The 26,947-nt window shown below is 40.9% G+C and overlaps 1 protein-coding gene across 1 annotated transcript in view; it reads right to left on the minus strand.

Moving 5' to 3' along the window:
- The window catches only part of cntnap2a (contactin associated protein 2a), a gene marked incomplete at its 5' end in the record, with an annotated part of 288,241 nt that overhangs the window by 107,977 nt on the left and 153,317 nt on the right, over nucleotides 1-26,947 (minus strand). Inside the window, 4 exons of the mRNA XM_080050610.1 lie at nucleotides 2,574-2,736; nucleotides 13,590-13,739; nucleotides 25,051-25,312; nucleotides 26,460-26,603. Of these exons, the coding sequence (XP_079906736.1) occupies nucleotides 2,574-2,736; nucleotides 13,590-13,739; nucleotides 25,051-25,312; nucleotides 26,460-26,603 (719 nt within the window). The remainder of the gene's footprint in view (nucleotides 1-2,573; nucleotides 2,737-13,589; nucleotides 13,740-25,050; nucleotides 25,313-26,459; nucleotides 26,604-26,947) is intronic.

Raw genomic sequence — 26,947 nt, forward strand, 5'->3', positions numbered from 1 at the left:
GCCATCCGACATGCCTGTGATCCAAGTATGTTGCAAGTTTTTGCAGCTTCAGCATGCTCACCAATGCGAATCAAATGCTATTGTGAATGGCACAATGGGCTGCAATTGACAATCACAAGAGGCATTATGCTCAGCAAGATGCGAGCACAGAAGTACCCTGACTAAATGATCTTGGCCTTGTATGAGGAAAAAAAGGAAATCTATAAAGAGAATAGAGGACCTCTAGAGTGTGCGAATGCTTTTATGTGCCACTGCATATGTTATTGTTGTTGTGGTACCCTTTCATAATGACAGTGCCATTGTGGAATATGGGAATTTGCATGCACTGTGTGTGTGTCTGCAGAGAGATGAATGTGTGTTTAGTACTTCCATCTCAGCCTACACAGAATCCCACAGTGGAACGGCATTGATCAAAAGGAGGTCAGACCGGGCTATTGAACTGCCTTCAAAGACATTCGGATTAGTTAGATGGTAACACTGCACCCATTCATCTTCCATGGCAGGACAGGGCCCACCTCAAACACCGCAAGGCCGATACACAACATTTCAAGTAATAGAGATGGGCAATATTGCGAGCAGCATGGATGTTATGCACGTCATAGGACAGTCACAAGAGCCTGTTCTAAAAATGGGACGACAGACGGACGGTTTCTGGAAACTATCAGCTGTGCTAATGTAGCCCAATCTGCAATAATAATAATTTCATACTACATTACCCTCACACTAGCACTGCAGACACATCACAAATGATAACAGAAGGCTGCCAGCAATTCCACATATCAAACACAGGCATGATGACATATCCAAAAGTGAAGACTTCATCACAATTTAAGTTCAAACTAACTTTAAAAAATGTCTGTGTGGGCCCATGTCTGATATAAAACTTGAAAGCACTTGAAACTTTTTCATTATTTTTCAGCCATGTCAATGGAAGATTTTGCAAGACTTTGGAGTGGAGAGGTTTGAAAACCCCATAGCTGTTAGAATGCAAACGTGATTGTTGTAGCAGGAATAATAATTAGCTTTACACAAACAATGGTTTAAATGAATACACGTCATTTGAAAGGGGGTAGCTATGTAGCTAAGTAGGTTAAGTGCCAGATATTTGTCTCGGGAGTAAGTGGAGCTGAGGATGATTTGGCATATACAGTATTTGTCAGTTGGAAAGAAATGTTGTGCAGTCCGTGTTGCATTCAAAGCTCTGATTCTTACAGTATCATTATCTATGAAGTCAACTTTTCAGATGATCTATAGTATTAAATAGTGATTTGACCCAAAGTCTTAGTGCAGTTGCCCACGCATTACAATTAATAGGTTATTTATTAATCAGTTATCAGATAGTACACAACATCAGTTAATTAGACCATTTATCATGAGCTCAGTTATGTAGAACAACATAATAAATAGGAGACAGAGATCACTAAATCCTTGTTTTTTTTGCCATTTCAGCATAGACTGAGAAGTTTTTAAAAAAGACATGAAAACGCTTTTAAATTCAAAATATCTGTCTGACACATAAGGAACTTTCTGTGTCAGTGTCTGCATACCCTGTGGTCTAAACTCAAGTATCCCAGCAAGCCATTGACTGACTCTCTTGAAGTTAGGACAAAATTGATCTAAATCAAGCAGTGGCAGTTGTTGTCTACCTCCCGGAGCAAAGGATATTGATGAAGGTAAGTGCTATCGACAAACCCGACCTAAGAACAAATCGCTCAGGGGCGGGGAGAATGCTGTTCCAATCAGCGCAAGGTCAACTCCTAATTGTATCTTTCTGGTCTTTTTCATATTAATGGTGTAATCCATGCCATATCTAATCTTCACTGAAATCTTCTTCATGTCCATTCCATGACTAAAAACCCTCTACATTCTCCTCCAGCCAAGGACTTAGTTTGATGTCTGGTGGGTAAAACAAGTGCACAAGGTTTAAGTGTTTTGCACACAGGTATCTAGATTCAGTGTAACGACACACTAACATTGAGCTTAAGGCATGGATGATTCCATATATGGCAAATCCGTCCCAATGTGTTTCGCTAGTCTGTGACAAGGAAATAAATTGAAATGTCAAGTTGTAATGAATGCTTCCAGTGAGCCAGCGTTTAAGACGTGCTGTGCAAAATCTCCAGCTCTCTTCTATTTGGCAAGGAAAAAGAGAAATATGTGGCTCTTGTTTGATGTTTGATTAAGATCATAAAGTGTTTTTCCAAGGATGAAACCTACTCTCTTTTTTTTCCCAGTTTAAAAAAAATAAAAATAAAAATGTTCACACACATGCCTTTTACACTGTGAATTCACCCCGTCAATTATATCCATTTATCAGTATGACAAGCACACAGAAACCAACCACACACAACTGTATTCTTGTGCAGTCACACACACACAACTAGAGCCATACATCTCTGGATAGGAACTCTTGTTTATACGACTCCATTTATTTGACTTCCAATTTAAAAACCATTTGATTTATGACACTTGTGACAGATTGTTTCAGTGCTTTTGCCTATGACCGAATGTGTACTTGAATGTATGAATGATTGTGTGGTTGGTGCGTGAATGCTGGAATGTATCCCTCTTACCTGTCAATGATTGCACACATGTCTAGACTGACATTCTCGAAAGCTCCCATAGTTCCCTTTTCCACCGCATGCAAATCGGCCGGTTGGTTGTCCACCAGGATGACTTGCATGCAGCCCTGAAAGGAACGCTGGGATGGTGGGAACAGCGTCTGGAGAAAATACCCTGAAAAACAGCAAAGAAAACAAATACTATTTATTTATGAATCCCACATTTTTGAAAACGAACAAGAATAAAGGTGTTGCGCAGCAGTTTGCGTTTGAACAATGAAGGGAAATAAATGAAAGTGTGGGGAGTTGACAGTAAAGAAAGTGATGCATTCTTTTGATCCATGATTTAAAACACACCATGAAAGGAAGACCTTCTGTAAAGAGTAGACATCAGCCTTAACAACGACTTCATCCTTGACGAGGGAACAACGGATCTGTCCGGTGCCAATTTATTGTCACTTTTTAAAGCTGTGAACCTTAATCAGTCTTTTTTTGTTGTAGAGCTTATCCACAAGGCCCATTAGCCTTAATATCAGTTCTAAGGCCGCGATAGATAGACTAGAGGACATATAGGTTTTACTATATACAGCACCTTTATGAGATACAAGAGTCAATGGCCCATTCAGAGGCAGCACTGGGCCTTGACTGAAATGGGGGGCAAGGCTAGGACAAAACTGTGTGCATATGGTGTGAGAGTGTGTGTGTGTGTGTGTGTGTGTGTGTGTGTGTGTGTGTGTGTGTGTGTCCATGCTGAATCATTTGCACAAATGCAAATCCACATATCGTAGGTATGTGTATTCTACACGTACATGTTTTTCTTCATGAATTGTGTACAGTATATGTGTGTACTGTATACCACATCTGTAGGTGTTTTTACAGAGTACATGAACTGTCAGATAGAGGAGATGAGAATGGAACTCAATCTTTCCCCACAAACACTCAGGTCACTCATAAAACACTGCTGCTCAATGACATCTCCATCATGGTGGTGTTATAAGCTGTCAAGACTCTCCGCCATGCCTATTAGCCTCAAGGCCAAAGCCTCACAAGTCTTATTATAGAGGGCATATGCACTGTGCACATTTCTTTATGTGGCGGGGCCGACGTACACAGCAAAGAAAGCAGAAGAAAAAATCAAATGTGTCTGTCTACATTTGTTTGTTTGTTTCTGCTGGATTCATCCTTTTCTTCACATATTCTGATTTTCATTTTTCTTCGCCCAAAAAGTTTCTCCTGTCATCCTTGCCATCTGCCTCCTCTCCTGCCACACCTGTCTGCTGTCTTTCCAGAGGAGTGGGGAGACAGACAGAAGAAGGGAAGGTGGGAGGTAGAGAGAGAAAGAGGGGAGCGGAGCAGGCTACAGCTGGCTGCCAGCACTTTGTGTCCTGTGGATAGCATATGAATGCATAAGAAAAAAAAACAGCCTTCCTGACAGTTTGGCAGAAGGAACTGAGCGGTGCATGGAACGATGGATGGGTGGATGGATGTAGGCCATGAAAGCTAAAAAGGAGTTGGATGCTCTTCTATAGTATCGAAACCACTGGAGGGGTATTTCACCCAAATTTTATCTGTACCAAAATATCCCATTTCTTTGTTGTTTTTAAGACATGCAACTAAAACATGTTTGTCTGCACCTAAATGTCAACTAAAACATTTTTATAATGCTTTCTGGAGAAATAGCATTGGATAGGCAGCCAAACCACTACCTTATCCCCTATCCTTATCTGCTATTTACTATTTAAAAGTGCACGCAGACAAACACTTCACTTCCTCTATGCAGAAGGATACATAAGAAGCTGTACTGGGCTGCTTCCTCGTGTCACTTTAATCAACACTATAAATGTTCATCTTGGTGTTGCACTATATTATTTGAATATTAAATGAGTATCACTTGGCTAAATGAGAGTATTAGGGAAATGTACCTTGACATGAGCCATGCTTTAACTGTGGTCAAAGCAACATGTTTTTTCCCCTCTGAGTATCGTTCTAAAACATAACAAGCAATTGCCAACGTCTTACATTCCTCCAGCGTTTCCCAAGAAAAGGATTTTATATTTATTTTATGGTTTTCAAAAATGTTGATCTTATAGAATGCTGTAATGCAAGTGCATTGAGAAACAGTCGAAGATACAGACCAGGGTTATTACAGCAGAGTCCCACATGGACAGACTCTAGACAAACAACGCACAGTACATCCTTGAGCTATCACACACACACACACACTCGCACACGCTCGCACACGCACGCACACACACACACACACACACACACACACACACACACACACACACACACACACACACACACACACACACACACACACACACACACACACACACACACACACACACACACACACACACACACACACACACACACACAATAGCTAAAATCCAGGGCTAACAATGTCTGACCACATCTTATTTTTTTCCCCTGAATGCAATGATGCTGTGTAGTTTTAATTTGTAGTTTAAACAAACACTCTATCTCCCATAACCCTTTAGGATTTGGAAAAGCAGCAATAATCCCCTGCAGTCTTGCTGGCACTCTATCAGAGCTCCCCCGTTGTGCCCAAAGAGCTTCTCTTACAATACACACAGGAAGACCAGCACCAGTTCTCTGAACACCATCTGACTGTGGCACTCAGGCTACAGAACACTTGTTTCCACATCCCAACACATTCAGGCTGATGTAGCTGCTTTCACATGAGGTAGGCTGGATATGGGCCAAAATGCTCAGACGTGAGGATTAAACAAATATTCCGAGGATGCAACAATTCAACAGATTCCCGAAGAGGCTACAAAATGTTGCCAAAAGCAAAATGTAGATTCTAAGTCCGAAGTCACACCAGGAAAAAAATGTGCTTATCTTTTGTCCACCTGCTGCTAATCCTCTATTGGCGATTTACCTTTACTTTGTACAACAAAACAACAACAAAAAAAACAGTAAGACCCTGCAAATATACTACGAATACCTTCAAATTAACACTATGTGCATGCTTGTCAAACATACCAGACATGTCAAGAAAAAGGTGCACCCAGCTCGGTAAACAAGAACAAACCACACGTATACAAACAGTAAAAGGTTGCCCTTTGATAAGTGTGGGCGTCTCATGTGTCTCATCACAGGCGAAGAGGAAAACCTTAGAATATGTCGACACATTGGTGGAAGCATGCTATTTATATTACACTTTTATATATCAAATATAAATCAAGTCTTTTTTATATACCGCTTAAAGCCCTATCTCACTGGGCTGAGACTAGTTGGAAACAAGTTGGAGACGCAAAATTGAGAGAGAATATGCAAATTGGCGACAATTGTCACTTGCAGTCACACTGAATTGGTTCTTACGACACGTTTGCGAATGTTTCAAGAGCCTCCGCCGAAAATTGTGTCATAATTCGCCGGGAGTTCGCATACATGTCGCTTGCTGTTTGAACGAGCATCGCCAGACGTTCGCCCGACGATCGCCAACCCCTCGCAAAGTTTTCTCACATTCCTCGCGCTTCCTGACTCATGAAAACCAAATTAGGAAGGGTTGGAGACACCATGACGACTCTAAGGGTGTATTCACACATGCCGTGTTTAGTTTGGTTGAAACGAACTCAGATGCACTTCTGCCTTCGGTGCGCATCTTTCAGGCAGGTGTGAATACAGCAATCACACTCGGGTGCGGACCAAACAAACGCTCCGAGACCCAGCTGAAGAGGTAGTCTCGATGCGTTTCCAAACGCACTCTGCTGCAGTTCGTTTGTGGTGTGAATTTGTTCGGACTCGATCCGACCCAAATGCAGGAGGCACTGTGCCTTTTCTTTCTTTTCTTTTTTAATAAATAGCCGTCAGCTTCACATTATGGGAAAGTGTTGTTGTCGCCATTGTTAGGAAGATTAGTTGTGGTTTGACCGGGAGCCCAGAACAATATAAATGCTGAATGTGTTCAGCGATCAGCGATCAGATGAAGGAGAGGGGCGTCTCTCGCACAGTGCCAACAGGTTCACGCTGCGCAAGAAGTGTGTTTTTATTTTGCTTCCCATGTACGGGACCGTCAATACTATCCATGTGTCAGTTTGGACCTGAACTGCGCCGACCCAGCTGATACACAGCTTAATCAGCTGAGTGTCAGCTTGAGCCTATTCTTCTCGCGTGACGCGCATCCAGCACCAAAAATACAGTAAAAATTATGTTTCACATCGTAGGCTACAAGCCACATAACGTGGCATTGACATAAGGCTACACATTATGACCATATGAAACAACAATAATTTGATGTTTTTCCTCTTTATTTATAGGTTAGATGTAGGCCCTTTTATTATTTTTAGCCCCATATTATATCAATGATATATATTTCGCAGTTTAAACTTCGTGCTTCCTGTTTCTCTCCACCCCAGAATGTCTGTCCAATGAATGAATGACCTCAGATCACGTGTGGTTTTGCTTCGTAATGCTGGTTCACTTGCAAAAGGGGCAATATGAAAGTAGACCACACCAAACAAAAAAAATCAAAACTCTATTTGGTCTGGACCAAAGCAAGTGCACTAGCGGACTTTCCCAGTGTGAATACACCCTAAGACTATTTTGAGAGAGGATTTGTCGCGCACATTTCTATAACATGTTCAATATTCATACGACACAACAGCGAGGCTCTGCGACTCACGCAAATGCTAAAAGACTCATAACTAAAAATGTATTCATGCATATAAAACAAATGTAAGAGAGAACATGACATTTGCAAACTGATGACAATAGAAGCAATGTGCTAAGAAAAGCTTTTTTTTTAAATTGCAAAACTAATGAAGGGAACACAGAAACCTATTTTTTTCCACACAATTATCAAAAAACCAGCATGCTTCAGGGTAAAGCGTCCCATAATTGACTATTCACTCATTAGCATATCCATTTGTCCCCTCTTCCTGTGGAGAAAAGAGCATGACTTTATGAACTTATGTACGTGCACGTGTGTGAGTGTCCGTCTGTCTTCCCTCTTGAGAAATTCAATTTGTGGATGCCTCCTGTCAATCACTTACTAATTTCTCTAAGCGGAGTCAGGAGTGAGAAACTACCGCCCGTAAAATAGGCTTTAGGTTCCGGGGGGCTGCCTTTTAAAAGCAGACGCCAAAAGGATGGAGCGGTGGAGAGGAGACCAGGGAAGGATAGGAGGGAGGAGAGGATAGAGAAGAGAATGATGGCAAAAAAGGAGAAGAGAAGATAAACTGAGAAATTAGAGGGAACGAAAGCAATGAGAGAGAGAGAGAGAAAGAGAGAGAGAGAGAGAGAGAGAGAGAGAGAGAAATGGAATTAAGAGGGCATAGCTGAGGTTGGGATGGCAGTGGCTCGGAGCCAAGTCTTTTCCTCCTTATAAAAACCCTGTACAGAAACTCTGTAACCTTGGGATCAGGCAGAGCCACCACAGAATCAGAATGCAGGTACTTATTACTAAAGCTACATGTAAATGGTAAATGGACTCCACATTGCACTTTACATTGTTTTGTACATATAATTCACCTTATCACACATACATTCATACACAGATATCAGCAGCTACCACGCAGGGTGCAAGCTACCTATCGGGAGCAATTTAGGGTTCAGCGTCTTGCCCCAGGGACACTTCGCGGCGGGGAGACGGGGGATTGAACCACTGACCCTGCAACCCGGGGACGACCGAATCGAGTCACCGAACTCAAAGAAAACTCTCACTGAAGTATTTTCACATCTGTTTGAAAACATTATTTTGTTTTAATGAAAGCATCTATTAGGGATTGTTTGTATTGGATTAATATATAATCTGCATTTAGCCACTTACAAAATAATGTTACAAACTAACAAAGTTGACGAAAAATAAGGAATAAAAGTAAATAAAATAAAATGTATTCACTGCATAATTTGCATAGCCGATAAACTCTTTGGAAGTGGTACTCGGCTGCATAATGTCCCATCATAGTCATCAAAATACATTAAACATAACCACTTATGCAAATTAAACTATTCATTACGCTAATTAAAGCATTCATTTGCGAATATGTTTTATGTCAGCATGCTTGTCTTCATATTATACATCGATGATATTAATATTAATGCGATCTTAAAGCATTAGGGATCTCTGTTTTGTATAAAAGGTGTTTTTCCTTCATTTAAAAGATTATTTATGCATTAGAGTACTTGATCAAATCTGACAGATCAACTGCTGTTAATAATGTGTCAACCAAGAATGCCTCGACTCAGACGTGATCGTCACTGGTAGGACAAACCAACACTAGCTGGCTCTATCTTATTTTTAAAAATTCTGTTTTCTGAGCAAGGCAGGCAGAGCTCTTCACCGGCCTCTGGCTAACTGTTTCTCTTGTTTCACATTTAGTGGAGACACAGTGCTCTGTGCCTGGAGGACACTAAAAGTAATCATGTCCCACTGCTGATATTCTGTCCACTTTAAAAGGTTGCATTAGGCCGTGTTACGCACATGCACACTCTTTCTATTTGATTAGACACAGAATGATAATCATCCCACATTATGCCCCCGTGTCCACAACCTTTGTGTGTGAGTGTGTGTGTGTTAGTGTGAGAGAGTGTGTTTATATAGGTAGGGGCATCGCCTTTGTTTGAATGCCTTAATAGCAAAATTACCCGTTACGCAGGTGCACTCTCTCTCTCACACACACACACTGTATTAGTATTATTACTTGAAGTTTGAGGTAAACCACAGTGCTTCAGACTGTGTGTTAGTAAGTGTGTGTGTGTGTGTGTGTGTGTGTGTGTGTGTGTGTGTGTGTGCCTGATGTAAGCACAACCCTGCCAATGTGTGGCAATCAAGTTTCAATATGATACTGATTAGTTCTAGTTTGGTTTAATGTAGCGATTGGTCATGCGTAATAAACATTAAGCCACAGTGGGAAAAGAAACGAAGAATATGGAGACAGACAGATAGTGTCACCATCTTTCTCACATCCAAGCATGGTTTCCGCCGTACTGTGGCTCTCACCATACAGTAGTAACATGTAGCAACATTGGACCTAGCTTACTAGCAATTTCCATCCGCAGAAATCCTTTGTCATGCAGAGGAAATACTATAACAGATCTACTACATGCACTATAATTCGACGAAGAGAGGACCATTTAAATTAAGACAGAGTTGGCAGCACACAGATTCCTAATGTCAAAATGAGTGTATTAAGGAATATGTCGTTTTAAAAACAGCTTATGTGGAATTAGCTGTAACACTTTGTTTACCAAGTCTACTCCAGCCTTTGTTCACTGATCAACTACTGTTTAAAATAAAACACAGCAGACTGATGCCTTCAAGCCTGCATGTTTGAAGCAGATGGCTACCTGGATGACTGAACACACACAAATTACTCTCAGCAGATCTCTGAGACGTCATTCAGTATATAAAAGAAAATGGATTGTTCATGATACTGAGGGGGTTTCTGCTAATTGTGGCACACACACAGAATGGGCTTGGTCACAAAGAAAAAGTGCTGATGAAAAACTGTTAGAGAGCTTCAGGACAGCTTAATGCGCTTGGCCTCTTTGACTCATCAAGATGAGCGATCACAGAGAGTAATTGAGGGCAAGCCAAAGGCTAAACTATCTTTTGTAGACTCACTATTTTATTCTGTTACCTCGGTGCTGCGATGGAAATTAGCTCCCTAATGTAATGGGGTGAAGCGTTCAGAATAAATGATCCTCATATTCTGTCTAAGATGTAAGGTGGAAGAAAGTGTTTCTGTGTGTCCGTGTGCTTGGGTGCGTTTGTTTGAAAAAACAACCACACACCCTGTTCATACAAGGTCAAAAACGGGCTCGCTCGCACTAACCCACATGCGCTCAGGTTGAGATGGCCTGAGGCAGTCATTGTAAGTCTGTGATAGCGGAGAGCCATTGCATTGAGTTACAGAAAATTGGAGGACTGATCAATGTGCTGTAATGAAATCTAAAATAAAACCAAACCGAATTGTCAGAATGTGAAGGGAAAACTAGTCAAATTATGGGAGCTAAAAACAACCTGCGACAGTGAAAATTTGCCGATTTTCAACCTTACCTCATCTACCATAATATCCTTTGGGTCGCATTATATCCCCGTGTATTTTTTCAACATTGTCCATTTCGCGGGGACCGAGCTTCAAAATTCCACTCACCAGTGACGTTTCTGTGACGTATTTGGCGAGAGGAAGCGCCTGTGCGGACTACAGCCCCGAGCACCAAAACAAACCGTCTGTCCGTGACAGATGGGTTTTGGTTGGCACGGATTCACAGGGAGGGGGGCATAGGTGCTCGGGCTGTAGTCCGCATGAGTTCTTCCTCTCGCCAAAGACGTCACAGAAACGTCACCGGTGAGTGGAATTTTGAAGCTTGGTCCCGCTCGGTCCCCGCAAAATGGACAATGTTGAAAAAATACACGGGGATATAATGCGACCCAAAGGATATTATGGTAGATGAGGTAAGGTTGAAAATCGTCAAATTTTCCCCATTAAATAGGAATCTCAAGTCTGCACCATAAATGAACTGGTAGAAATGGTTCCAAAATTGTCTTCCTTAAACTTCTTGCCTAGCCTATGAAGCAGTGGCCTAATGATCAATTTGTACATCTTGCCACAGTAATACTCAGCAGCTCTGAATCCCCTGCAACATTCAAACCTGTGTTTAAAACCATGCTCCCTGCTCAGCGTTCATTATGTCTTGTAAAACTAACGAGGAAAACCCCAGTTGCGGTTGCTGCCAATTTAGCCCACACACTACCTCTATCAGTAGGGGGGGATTTCTGAAAGAACTTAGTTGTATTTCTTTTGTTGAATTGTTGTGTTGCATGTATGTGTGAGTGAGTTAGTATATTTAAGTGTGTGTGTGTGTGTGTGTGTGTGTGTGTGTGTGTGTGTGCGCGCCTACACCTGCCAGAAGCAAGATAGTTTTCTCATTATGAGAGAAAATAACTATGTTTACAGCATGTGCTGTAGAATGTGATGCTGTTGTTTCCCTGTAATGAATTACAGGTTTACAAAATGATGTGTTTGGAGCTCTGTGGTGGGCCTCAGTCTCTCAATGTAGTTTACCAACTCCTGTTCCTTCCAACGGCTATAAACTTTTCTTCATCGTATTCCAAGTCTCTACTTTCCCATCTTCCCAATCTTTTATCTGCCTTCTCCTCAGTTTCTCTCTTCCTTTCTCTCTCTCTGTCTGTCTGCTCTGCCCTCTTCAAGAGGTAAGGACATTACAGAGATCCTCTCTTCTCAGCCACTATTGATTTCCAACTAAGCTTACCGAAATCAATAAATCACCAATTGGATCAGAATGGAGACGGGAGGGAAGAGGAGAGGAGAGAGAAACCAGAGAGAGAAACCTGACAAAGAGGAGGCACAGACAAAAAGTTGGGGTTCGAGATAGATAACTGATAATAAGAGATACAGTGTTAATACTGTATGATTCTCTAACACCCTAGGTTAAAGAAATAACCTTTAACCCCTGTAAAATAATCCAGGACCAGCCGTCTGGGTTTTGTTTTGTTTCTTGTCATTCAAGGTCAATTACAATAGAAGGTGGTCGATAGTGTGTCACTAGACCATAAAAGAACATTGGGAGCATGCGCATTGAGCAAGCAGCAAAATGAAAATTAAACTAGAAATGAAAAAGGTAAAACCAAAGCGGGTTCATGTGATTGTGCACTCAGCATAGAGTAGTTATATTGTAAATCTATGTTGCCTTGTAAGCAATCGAGCTGAACCCTTTTTCAAGACTGCAAGCGTCGGAGACACCCTTTTCTAACTTGTGCTTCTCACACAACTGAAACTATTAATGCCTGTTTCCGTTTCACCCGTAATCACAAATCAAGGCAACACGGTGTTTATTAAAAGCTACATTTTCAGTTATAGTAAGCTCCGCTTTCCACCGTATTCATGTAAGCAAAGCAAAGCTTCACAAACCTAAATGTCATAAATAAAAAGTAGAGACTCGTCATGGATTTATGCAGCGAGGAATAAATTAAGATGGACAACAGAATAAAACATTCTGGATGTGTGTGTGTGTGTGTGTGTGTGTGTGTGTGTGTGTGTGTGTGTGTGTGTGTGTGTGTGTGCGCGTGCGTGCGTGCGTGCGTGTGTGTGTGAGAGAGAGAGAGGTCTTCTGATCCTTATTGACTGGCCTGGGGAAATGGTTTTGCTTGATGGAGGAGATTGTACTCTGATAGAGAGAGCGGGATAGAGGCCTGATGGAGCTATGAGAGCCCAGACTATCTCTCACAGTTACTGTAATTTCATACAGGTGCCCCCCCCCCCCCCTCCCCACACACACACAAACAAATGCGCGTGCGCACACACACACACACACACTTAGATACGGACCATCTTCCAACAGACGGACAGCAGTGTCTGGCATCATTAACCTGGCGTCTTCCTAATACAGACAGACTGTGACTGCTCTGTGTGTGTATGTGTCTATGTGTGTGTGTGTTAGTATGTGTTCCCCACTGAATGGTTGTGTATATCTGGTGGTCTAGTTGTGTCTGCACTCTTGCTAAGTGAGCAACTTCCTGAACTCTGGCCACTGGGATATAGATTTCTAGCCAGATAAATGATTTGTAGACATATTTAGTTTGCACACACACACACACACACACACACACACACACACACACACACACACACACACACACACACACACACACAGATAAGACCTCGGTTGGCAAAGTTCATATAAGAAGTTTCTCTGAGCTTATTCACTGTAGGCCAACACCAACAAATTGAATATACCTGTAACCAAATTAAATTACGCTCTGCACATTAGAAGCAAATTGATTTACATGTATTTGAATAAGTTTCTGTTTCCTGAATATATCTTAACTGGCCAATGAATAAGAAGCTATGCAATCAGCCGCACAAAGTACTAATACTGGAAGACAACACATCAAGGAATTTGGAAGATGCATGTCTATATTATGTTGTGGTCCAGGTCAACTGATATAAACAGTAGTGTGATGATGATGATGATTGCATGTGAAAGTAATGAGTGTGCTGGTGTTGTCATGGTGCGGGGGTTGACCCTTACCTCCCAGGTGATAGGTTCCTCCAGTGGTGATGGTGAGAGGTGAGGTGGAGCGCACGGCAGCCGCCTCCTCGCCGTCTACTGTTACCATGGTGAAGTTCTCCTTGGCGACCAAACGTAACGAGTGCCATTGGCCGTCGTTAAGGCCTGAACCTGGGGGTGGGCAGAGATGAAGAAAATGTCACAAAAACTCACACCATAAAATGTGTCAATTATAAGCGTCATCTTCTTCCATTTTAAAATCTTTCATATGGATGGCTTAGTGAAAAAGAAGACAGTCCAAAGTGACTCTAATCATTTTATTTGACTGATTCCTTTAAAAAAATATTATTTTTTTAAAATAAAAACTAGGGCCACTTTGTGTGTTTTGACAGCAGCTGCTGACCCGTACTTCAAACTTCATAACCAAAAATCCAAAAATTACTCGGAGTAGAAAATACCTATAGGAGAATGTCAATGATTAAACTACGATCAGCATGGGTGAGAGGTCTGTGGGTTGCAGAACTGTCTGTCTGATATGTGGCCATCTCTTTGGGTTTACCTTGTGCTTGTGAAACAAATATTTTCTCAACACCATCATTGTGTTTTGACCATCTAAGCCTACTGTTGAATGTGGCTTTAGTTAAGACATGCCCACCAGTGGATCATCTTCCTGCCTCTACCACTTTTTCTTCCTCCCTTCTGCTCATAATCTCACACTCATGTACGCCAAGGCTCTTGAATGCTACATCTTTTTTTCTCATTCTCTCACTCCTTACTTCTCTCTCCCTCCATTGCAAGCCGAGTGCAGCTACCAGTCTCAATGCCCCTGTGTCTCAACTCCATTAACTCTCAGAGAACCCTGTTTGCGTCTCACTGCTAGAGTGCATGTGTGAGTGTGTTCTATATCTGTGTGCGCAAGCTTTGAGCACTCTGTGCAAGTGTGTCGTTACGTTGTCGGCATGTGTAGTGTGTATGTGTATGTGTATATGTGTGTGTGTATGTGCGTGCGTGCGTGCAGGTTTTGTTCTCTCCTTTTCTCTCTCTTCCCTTGTAGCGGTGCTCCATTAAATATGAGTGATGTTTTGGAAAGGGACATTACTAGTGGAGCTGAGAGAGAAGCCAGCTCACTCTCATCACCCTCTCCTCTATACATCACCTCTTACTGACACCAATCTCTATTCATCCTTCGCTGCCTGCCATCCTCTCTCTCTCTCTCTGTCCCTGATTCCATCTTCTGTCTCTCTGTCTTTATTTCCTGTCCTGTATTTCTGCAGTTCTCTGTTCCCCTCTTTTCATTCTGTCTTTATACTCCTCTGCTCTTGTGGCCATCTGCTGCAGTGTCCCCCTTTTTTTTCAATCCAGCTCCGCTCACTGCTTGGCTGACTGTGAAACATTGATAGTGAGGGCACCGTAGTGAAGTTCAAGGTACGGTCACGTGCAAATCAATCTCATCAGAGAGCGAATGAATCTGCATTCAAGCCGATGCACATGTGCCTTAGCATTTTGCACATGTCAATACATCTGACCCGTGTGGGTATGAGAATGAGCAGGCTTCTGTGAGTGCAATTTGCTGTGTTTGTGTTTTCTCCCTGTACGAGGCACACTTTCACAATTCACAAAGTGTATTTCTTCCCAAAAGAGACCTTGGCTTCCATGTCAGTAGGGAGTCTACATTAATTAATTGGCATCAGCAGGGTTTTCATGTCTATGTGTGTGTGTGTGGGTGTACTGTATATAGGATCATGGCAGTGACTAAATAAACTAAGAGCCAAGATGGCTGCTGAGGGGTTTTGAACCTGTTCAGGACAATGCTGGTTAAATTAGCACACATCCAAGCATGCACACACACACCTAGCTTATTTTTCCACTATAGCGTAAAATATGATGATTCAGTTTAATAGTTCATTTTTGTTGTACGGGAGAAGTCATTAACTGAAAATGACAGGATGGTGTATGCTTTGTTTGAATGACTCAGACAAAAGAAGAAGAAGAAGAAAAAAGCAGTTCTTGTGTTGAGTGACCTTGATGTGCTCCTTCACTGACAATCACATTTATGACTGTATATTGGTTTGATGTAATCACACTCAACCCTCTGCCTTATCCGCCCCTCCCTATAACCTCTTGAATGTAATGGAAAATAGATACTGTGTAACCTTGTGTCCCCTCATCTGTTTTACATCACCTGCAATAGCTGTGAATGATGAGCGTATCAGTGATAAAGCAGTGTGAAATCTTCACACTCACAGATGCACAGAAACCTACACGCACAAACACACACATACGTATATAGTGCGTTCTCTCCTATGGTTCTCTCCCTTTCTGTCACATACGGCAAACACACAGGCTCCATGTGGGCTGTCTGCCACAGATAAACTGAGCAAAGATATTAAAGTTGAGTCAAAGAAGGAGGCAGAGAATTGTTCAGATTTGACTAGAAATATCTGTTTCATAGCTTGCTTTGGAGATGTCATTCAAAGCCTGATAACAGGATGACAACCTCTTTTTCTTTTTTTTTACAACTTTCACACAGCCCACACCCTCAGTTTGAAGACTCATTAGGAAGAATAAAGTAACCAAACTTAGTCAAGAATGCTCACAACCTGAAAAAATACCCAGAATAACTGAACGGTTGACTATGATTTCACATCCAAAATAATGGAATGCAGAACTACAGTTTATATAGAATAATAATTAATATTGCTATGACATTTTAGCACTTCCAGCTTCACCACTCTCTATGATGGAGAACATATTATTTAGGTCACGTATAACATTTCTGTTCACATTAATAGCTTCCAACACACTGTCATCTAATAAAGAGTACCATTTATTTTATTTATGTCGGCAGAGGCATTCATTACATAGGATACATTTGTAAACCTTGCCAAAGGGGTATTCTGTTAATGCAGATACTATTATATACACACATGTTAAAGGTGAGTGTGCAGCAAGTTATCATCTGAATAAACAAGATACATTATGTTTATGAGAAAAGCACTACTTATGCCCAATATTACAATAAGGTTGTATATATAAACAATTATTTTCGACTGTGTCACACAAACACAAACACACACACGCACACACACACACACACACACACACACACACACACAACACACACACACACACACACACACACACACACACACACACACACACACACACACACACACACACACACACACACACACACACACACACACACACAGAAACACGCACACACGCATACATACACATACACACAAGCACACAGACAAACACACACACACAAGCACACAGACAAACACACACACAGACAAAAATTATTAAAACATTTTTCTTTACAGTGTTTCTCGGAGGTGAGGTTTTACAATGAGGGTTACTCTGCTGCTGGCGTTGCTGGTCTGTGTGTGACCGGGGCTCAAGGAGAGAGTGGTGAAGCTGACTGAGGTTTACAGTCAAGTGGCCAGACAAGGAGGGATATTATGGGATGAGCTGAGTAAGACAGAGGATGAACTGCAGCCTTTATCTTAACTTCTCAAAGCCAACATCTAAAGTGCTCAGTACTGCTCACTGTGCCTGAGCAACAGTCACACACCAAAAGAAAAACAGCAAATATTTTATAATTTAGACGTTATAACTTGTTTTGCTTAATTAATAAATAAACAAGTGTTGTTGATTAGGTTTCCTTACATGAACAACTCTATTTATTGATACATTTCTTATAATCATCAGGGATCCGGTTAAATCATTATCGTGAACACTTACAGTACAGTTGTGCATATACACACAGTACACCTACATGCTTCTTACCTACATGCTTCTTTCTTAATGCTCTCTCTCCATGGTATTTCAATGATGAGCTACAATACTGACAGCAACAAAAAACACGGTGAAAGCAATTACAGTGGAGCTGGAAACGACAGAGACTGAACAGCCGCCCCAGAAGAAAAATTGTGGAGGAGGCTGAGAATGACTTTCTGCTATGTAATTATCAAAAAAACAGACTATGTAATGCTTGAGAATCCTGAAGGTTCAGTTGATAAATGATTGGCATGCATACCCTTAGAACAAGTAGCAGAACTGGCAGCCCTGTTTTCCAGAGTAACAACCAGTGAGAAGGGATAGAGAGGTGACATCTTTCAGGGAAAAGCTAGATATTTCTAAGATTAGAACAAGATTAGACGAGAAAAATTGCAGATATTCTGATACGAAATAAATGCATTACATCCTTTGAGACAGCCTACTTTAAAACATTACAATTCTAAAAATAGAACAGGCTTTTATGGCTTTCCGTTGAAACAAATTAGTTTCTATCCTCAATTGTTTAAGTTGTTGTCTTCTAAGTCTTCGATCTTTTTGTCCAAAATGTTCTTAAAGAAAATGTTTCCATTCTGCGTTCACAGACCATCTGCTGCTTTTGACACTTCAGGTGTGGTACTTTTTTGGTTTTGTGGGCCCATTTGTTCTGTACCAAAACAAACAGGACAAAAGCCTCAACGGAAGAACGTTAAGATTAACACATTAATTATGATGTGCACATGTCCTCAAATAATGAAACTGTAATGAACAAGCGTAGTTGAAGTGCAGTGTCTCAAACCCTCCACTAGAAAAAGCTAATGTTGCTTTTTATGGGTTATTTGGCTCATCATATTTTGCTGTATACAGCCCATGACCTTAATCCAAGCATCATAATTCATTTCTGAAGCATAGAATACTCTGAATTGCAATATTCTGGGAAAAACTCAATTAAAGACCTACTTCACCGGTTGTATTGAACTCTGAGATCCTATGTAGTATAAATGTGCAAAAAAAAAATCGGATCATCCTAGCCTGAGATAAGGCAGAAATAGTGTTTTATGGTCTCACTGTCTAACCCTACAGTTTCCTTCTTGTGACATCACAGTAAGGGTCAGGAATAACAGGACAGCTGGGCCAAGGGAAGACTGAGGAAAGAAAAACCTCATTCATTATATTATAATAGTGATTTTATAATGATAGAACGCTTGTTCTGTATGGGTTAAGTATTCCTTTAAGATCCCATATGATTGTGCATGTAAATATGGGTTGTGTCTTACATTAACTTAAAAAATGAGGATAGCACAACTGACAGCATATTTAGTGATACCCCTTGCATTTTTCAAAAATACTGACATACATCCTAATACTGCAATTTTAAATGAAAAACAAGACAGCCTTGAGCTTGAAAAATACACAACACCACTGCAGCCTTTAATTTACACCACTCTTTGTAATAATGTAATCTTATATTGCAAAAAAAAGCTATACAATTCACAATGCCCTTAGCAAAACATCCAAATTAAAACTTAAGAGTCTCAAATAATTGGCTCAAATGCTAGATAAAACTGCTATAATATAGGGATAATATAATGCTAGGGTATAATAACAGGCTAATAGTTGTGTCAGACTAAGGCCAGCGCTTCAGGTAGAAAATGAAAGTGTCAAAGAGTGTCTAGCAAAGCATCAACGGGGTTTGAGCCCATGAACAATACAGACAAGTGGGCCGGCCAGCTCCACATCTCCTGACATCTGGGCTGAGCTGAAGCAGTGGAGAAACATGCTAATAGAACAGAGGGCGGAGCTGACAGTCACTAACACTCAACTTTAATGCCAGAATGATAAAGTGTAGTAAGTAACAGGGTACATCTTATTATAGAGCTGGCTTTACTGTGTTTAAAAGAAAACACTTTTTTTTCAAAGACATCAAAGTCATAGTGGGTGGATGTACTATGCAATTAAAATGTGTTATTGTATGGCTCAAATGATCCTATATAATCACACATGGGAGTACATTAAGTAGCATAAGAACCTTTATGTTGAGATGTGCTCCCAGCTCAATCTACCTGTGGTCATAACATGGATTTCATCATGTTTCTCATTTTAACAGTGAAATTAAGAACCAGAACCATTTATTGTTTGTTTTTTGTATCAATACGTTTAAACTGATGATCCTCTAAAGCGAAGGGGGAAAAACAACCCTTTTTTTGTCAATGTCATTATTTTTATTAACATCACCATTTTGTCAACACATTTTTTTTTATCAAGGGTGAGAAACAAGATTGCAAAAATAATCAGTGGACGAAGGGTCAAATTGAGGTTATTCAGGGATTTAAAACTGAGTCAGAAAAATATTTCTAACTGCACATTGGCTTGCAGAGATGCACTTCACACTTGAATGACAATATCAGAATAGTAACCATATTCAGAGTGGTGCCAAAGCATTGCAAGTATGTTTGTGTGTAAGTGCAAGCCTGTCATTCCAGTATTTTAGTGGCATAATGCTCTTTTTGCAGATAGCCCAATAAATACCGGTACCATTGACTGTAGCTTGTTAAATATCTAGTCTGTATTAACTTAGAACTTTAAAGACAAGAGTAGAAGATGTTTTACGAGGTCTCCGCCAAAGCCAGTGAGACGGTCAGTATACTCCATAAACAACTAAATAGATCATGAAACGGTAACATGGGCTCAGTTAATGATGGCTCTCGCTGATAAAATGGAAAATAGCCGTGGGAGTTATTACATTAGATGTGAGGTGGCCAGGTGAATACTGATCAAATTCCCAGAGGTTGAAGCTGATTACATAGATATCAGAGAGTAATATGAAACAATTAACACATTTGAATATGTGGGGTAGAAACATTGTTTATTGCCGTTTCTAAATGTTTTGTTTTTGTTGTTGTAAGACTGTAGACTAGAGTGTGGATATTGTTTCTGTAACATTGCTATTCTGCATCTCTTGCTGTTAACTTGACATTTTCTCTCCCCAAACTCCTCTTTTTTACTCTTTCCCGCCACCTCCTCTCATTTCCCACCTGTTTCTATAACATATTGATCCTGTATATACAGTATAAATGAATTTTGCCTGCTATGAATTAATGGGAGCCACTGGCAGTCATGAATATATCTTCCCCCATGTCCTCCACTCCTAAATATTCGGTACTCCAAAGTAGTTTTAAGAGCTTTGCACGTCTTCAAGGATGGCAATATGCGAGCCATACAAAGCCTGAGAATACAACGTAATAGGCCTGAAAACACATAATACAATACCACACAGGCACAAAAACACGCGCACACACACTCTCTGGGGGAATGACAAAATGTAACATTATAATCAGGGTGGCTGTAGTATGATTTTCCCCCTCAAATCTGTGCCGTAGGCATTCCATTATTGAAATGCCTTATGCTTCCTACTCAGACTGTGCAAGTAACCTTGTGTGTGGGTGTGTGTGCATTTCCTCAGTGGTATAAATTAGGACGATTTACTGTTATAAAGAAACGATGTATAATTGTTTTATAAGATATATACAGTATATACATTAATTGATTAATTAATGAATATGTTTAATAAAGATGAAGAGCAAGAGAGCATATACTGTAAGATGAAAGTGTTAGTATTGCAAACATGTACAGTTTTTATAGAAAGTAAATTAAAAATGAATCAGCATTAAAGCAATAAAACATGATGTGTTGGACATGTTGGTATATTGCTGCTGAACTATATGACCACAGTAGTACAATGTGCAGGAATGGTGAACAATTATTTTTTAGGGGCATTAGGCACATCTAAATTTCCCTCAAGTCAATCCTCATCTGCAATAACACTTGCCTGGTCTTTACGTCACTTGTCATTGTCAAAAACCATACAAGGAGGTGCACAGAGCGATATCATATTTAATTGTTGAAGCTATAGTAGTAAATTATTGAATTAATCAGATTCATTATCGCTATTTACATCTTCTAGTCTTCTTTGAAAAGCAGACCAGCAGTATAAAAACACATTTCCTCACTTTGTTGCATGAGAACCTCTTAGGAAATCAGATTTCTCCGTCTCTGCATAGGCAGTGGAGACCAGGGAGTACTGTTTCCATGGAAACAATGCTGTGCCTGATAATTCGATAATTAATCAAGAGGGTGATCAGAGAATAGCATCTTCGACACACACATACTCAAAGACAAATACCAACACTAATCAGCTATCTGTGTCAGGAACAAACCAGGCCCTTTTCCCTGGCTTTGGTTATTCGGATTCATTTCATGCTAGTTAATGTGGAAAATAGGGGCTTGATTTATATTTGGGAAGATAAAAACATGCTTTTGTGCTGCTGTAGGGCCATCAATGCAACATGTTCTAGCGGCTGGCCCCACTCAAAGCTGTTGTACTGTATATGGTAACTTCTAACAAATGAGTGATGAGAGCAAAAGACTCGGGTGAGGAGGAGTTGGAGAGTTAATGAGTAAGTAAAAGGAAGGTGAAGGGAAAATTAAGTCAGAGTCCCTGTAGGATTCACAACTAAGTACTCTCCATCAACACACACACACACACACACACACACACACACACCCTTTAGTTTTATCCTCTGTTTCTCTGCCCGAGAGGAGGAGGTGGATAAAATATGGGGAAATGTTCTCAAAGAAAGAGGACCGTGTTTTTGCAGGTCATCACACCTTAGATTCCACATATCAATACACACACACACACACACACACACACACACACACACACACACACACACACACACACACACACACACACACACACACACACACACACACACACACACACACACACACACACACACACACACACACACACACACACACACACACACACACACACATTTTTTTGATATTTCTATATGCAAAAGGGGATTTTTTTTTGTGCAGGCGGGATCTACTCTACCTGTCGCTCCAATCTCAAATCAAGCCACAACATTAACTTTAATGACCTGGGACCCACAGTGGAGAGAACAAGGTTATAAAAAGATATTCTTCAGATGATTGGACGCCTATGAAGCTTTCATTCACCACCTCCATTCCTTCGCCCACCCTCCTTTTTTTATTCTTCTTTTGAACAGCACCTGCAGATTCACTTGGGCTTTTCAGAGAAACTCATTTGGAAATTCCAAATTGGTGATGCTCATAAAACACATAAAAAGGTTGATGAATTATCCCTTTTGGCCAGACCTAAAAATCCCCCTCTCAAGATATACGCACCTAAAATGCTCTGCAACTGCACACTGCAACACACATTTTGACACTTCTTACACACAGCTTAAATCATTTCTTTGCTAAAGAGCAGACAGTAGACACCAGACAAAATTCACTCCATACACATTGATTCGTATTTTGGCCTTGGTTTGATCCACCAACTCCTGAGAAAAATACATATGTATTTCATTGGCTTTTTTCAATGTATGTCTCTTTAACAGCAAATATATTGTATCACAGAAATTGTTCACCTAAGCATGTGGTTTCTTATGGAGCTTCTCTGAAAACTCTTCTTATTGCCGATAACAACTCAGAGCCTAAACATGGTTACAAAGTGGCACCAATTCTTTGCAGGTTTAAAACCAAGAGCCACTTACCTCAGAGGCTGGTGGCGGGATGATTGTGACCAATGTCAACATGTTTAACTTCTCAAAGCATAATCGCCATCCGTAACAATCACGGCAAGCAGAAAAAAATCAATGGACCAGTAGGGTTCGAATTCATGTGTAGGCTCGCAAAGCAAAGCCAGTAACAAAACTTGAAAAAATGTAATGTAGTCCGCCATTGTTGATTTGCTTGAAGTTAGCACTAGCATTAGCTGGCAGAGCAGAGACGTACACAGAGGTATACAGTGATGTAATGTTGAGGTTCTCTAGCCCGTGGAAAAATAAACCAGTTCTTGCACGTTGTACCAACTGTGAACTGGCACTAGCACCAGTCCAGAACTAGAACTAGGTTCAATTAGGCTGGTGGAAAAGGGGTAAAGTGTTCCTCCTGGTGAGGCCTCCTGAGCAAAGTAATAATGTTAATCATTGTGCTACATGTCTAATGCTTTAAGACAAGAGTCAGTGAGACAGCTTTTTGGAATTTATTTGCTACATCTGATTAATTCTGACATTTTCACTGCACAAAGATGCAGCCTTGCATTACAAATCTTCTTCCTTTTCATGTACTGTGCACTCTCAACTGTGTCTGCTCATTCTCTAATTTACATCACTGTGATACTGTTTGCTGTGATTTACAATGCGCTATAAATATAGTGTATGTCCGCCTTAGAGAGTTAAAGAGGTAAATGGGTTAGGTCGCACATGAAAAGATGGGTGCAGTCAGTCTGTATGGTTTTACCTTCCAGCAGATGCCTGATTATGTCTAAATAAGCTGTCGCTAAAGCCCCTATCTCACTGGGCTGCGATTGTTTGCGACAAGTTGGATACTGCATTCGCGAGGGAGTCTCTAAACTGTCTCCAAACGTTTGCGGAGGTCTCAATTTCCTCGCATGAGTCGCAGAGCCGCGCAGTCCTGTCGCATGAATTTTGAACATGTTAAAAAAAAGTGTGCGACAAATCTAGTCTCAGAGTGGTCGCAGGTGTCTCAAACGCGTTGCAAACCCTTCTCAATTTAGTTTCCGCGACTCAGAAAGTGCGAGCAATGTCAGACAACTTTGCGAGGGGTTGGCGACATATGAAACTAAATTGTGACTGATTTGAGGCAAAATTGAGACTGACATTCCGTTCGTGCGACACTCGCCAGATGTTCGCGAGACATAAATGCGACCTCCTGGCAAGTGTTGGGCAGGACATTCGCAAAACTGTCGCAGCCCAGTGAGATAGGGGCTTTACAGCTTCATAAACACTTTCCCCACTGGGAACACACAAACATAGAGGCTCTCTCTCTTACTCCTTCTTTGTGTGCACACTGTTGCATGTCTCTCCCAAGTATATTTGCCATTAAGAAGGACTAAGCATTTCATTACAATTGTACTGAGCTCCCACTGTGTCGTTGAAGCCAAAAGCCAGTGTGGCTCCCTTTCTTAAAAAAATACTAATAACAGAATCAAAGGAGTGAGCTTGTGTTTAAGTGTGCGACTGTGTTTGTGTGTCTGTATATTCGAGTTAATACTGATGTAATCACAGGCTCAAGCCCAATTAGCCTAGAGGGTAACTCTGTAATAATCCTTACCCCTGGGCATAATGGCCTATTAGAGCAACAGTGGACAGAATAAATGAGTGTGCCTACGGAAAGAGAAAGGTTGGGAGAAAGAAAGAAGGAGAGGTAGAAATACTAGTAAGGGAGGAAGGGGAAGCATGATAGGATAGAGAGAAATGATAGGAGCCATAGGAGTTTTATTTCAGTCTTATTTTAGTTGTTTACTTGCATCCTCTGTCAATGGATGGCTTATTTGTGGACTCACACAAAAAAAAGCCGTAATTTGAAAATATTAATATTGTTCTTTACCCGATTCTAAACCTATACTAAAAATGTTGTTGGAGTGTACATTATTCATTATTATTACAACGAAGATGACATACTTGATAATAATTGTCCTTTCATATTATAAGTGTATTTGTGTGTGTGTGTGTGTGTGTGTGTGTATGTGTGTGTGTGCGCGTGCGTGCGTGCCTGTGCTTGCGTGAGTGCCTGCATGCGTGTGTGAGTGAGTGTGTTGCACGTAATACTAAATGCAACAGCTTTGCATTTGCTAACTCACCCGATGATAAGTCCACACGGTTGTTGCTGTTCCCCTTTGTCACATTGATATGAATGACAGCCTTGCTGTCCTCCAGAGAGATCTCCAGTGTACCATCATCAAGATTACTGAAGAGGAGCAGCCCATCTGGGTTCCACGTACGAAACTGGAAGCTCACAGATATGGTGTTGTGATTGGCTCGACCCGGCAGCTGTAGGAAGCTGGTGGCATTAAAGAAGACCGGGAAGGTGTGTGTCTCCAAACAGGAGAAGGTCAGGTTACGCTGTTAAAACACATTTGGAGATAGAGACAACAACCAAGAGAGTTAATAGGAAAATTATCAAAGAGGAAAAAGTCAAAAGCAATGTGAATCCCTTAAATGGGAGCTTGTATGTGAAGTTGTTTGAATGTTTTAAATGCCCCCAACACCTTAGGAAAAATCACATATTCATTCACCAGGCTTTTGTTGCTTTGAATGGAGCTTCTGCTTGTTTACCTTCAGATGTTCCTGACTGAAGCTGGATTCAAAGACCGATGTTGCTTTGCCAACTATTACAAAGTGTTTCTGTTTGGCTCACCCTGTCTTTAACCTAGGTGATGTGTGCAGGAGGATAAAACAAACACTTTTTTGGAATTAAGGCACTAAATACCATTGAGCTTCTCCAACCTAGTGCTGTTAATCAAATCATTAGCAAACACCCAACTATTGAGCTGCATTTACCAGCTATAGATGATTCCTGATTGCCTCTGCCTGTGTGTTAGTACTTCTGATATTTCAGCCACTGGCTGTGTGAGTCATCAGAGAGAATTAGAGGCGAGTCTTTTTCAGACTTGATTAGTGCCTCTGTTTGTTCAATCAGTCCACCAGAGATCGCAGACGACACACTGGCTGTCCACTGGTGAGGAAGATCAGGACACGCAGAGACAAAAGATAATCAAAGGGCTGTTCACTCACCAAATTTAAAGATGGAAAACACTTGCAACATTTGCTGAAGTTGCAGGCAGTCACACAAAGAGTGCCATCCGTTTGATGAGGAGAAGCAATGCATTTTATATGTCCCCCTTTTTCAGTTGTCACAGTGAAATTCTGTCATTGAAGTTTGCAGTGAAATGGAAGCCAGGGGTATATCGCGAAGGAGCACAAAGACAGCAGGCAAACACACGGAGGGGCCACTGATGGGTCAGTTGCACCTGATTAAATATGAATCAGTTAAAACTATTTTGTGTGGTGGACAAATTTGCACTCTCACTCAGGGCAGATACAGCGTTAGTGTGACAATAATGAGCATGTTCAGTATTCAGCTGACTTCATAAGCACGTTATTTCAAGATATTAAGATTGACATGTTTGCAAATAAGTTGTGTTGTAATGTATATGTGTATGTGTATGTACACCAGAGTGTCAGTTTGTGAATGAACATATTCCCTTACAAAGCTGGAGGTGTCTAGCTTCTTCCGGCGAGCCAGGTCTGTAATGTTGTCTCCATTGTAGTTGATGCTCTCCATGCAGCCTTTAAAGTTCTTCCTCCCTCCTCCCACCGGCTTCCCGCTGTATGGCATCCCCCCAAAACTCAACTAGAGGAAGAACAGAGGGCAGAGGTTAAAAAAAAAATAGATGCATAGCGAAAAATAAAAACAGATTTGCTTGTCAATCTGTTGCTAGAACATTGTATTTATTTGACCAGAATTCTGTCCGAGGGTGTTTGGAATGCATTACAAGGGCAATACTGACAGATCTAAGATTACACGTTTGTATCATTTAAGTAAACTATTGACATTTAAAAATAAAATTAAAATATAAGCATTAAAGGAAAAGGAAAGAAAAAGTGTTTAGATGTGAGTACTGAGGCGAGAAGATATAGGCTAACAAACAAGCATCTGCTAGGAAGCACTGAAGGACACAGAAGTGATTATATAAA

The sequence above is a fragment of the Ammodytes marinus genome (genome assembly GCF_949987685.1).
Source record: "Ammodytes marinus genome assembly, chromosome: 21".
NCBI classification, from domain to species: domain Eukaryota; kingdom Metazoa; phylum Chordata; class Actinopteri; order Uranoscopiformes; family Ammodytidae; genus Ammodytes; species Ammodytes marinus.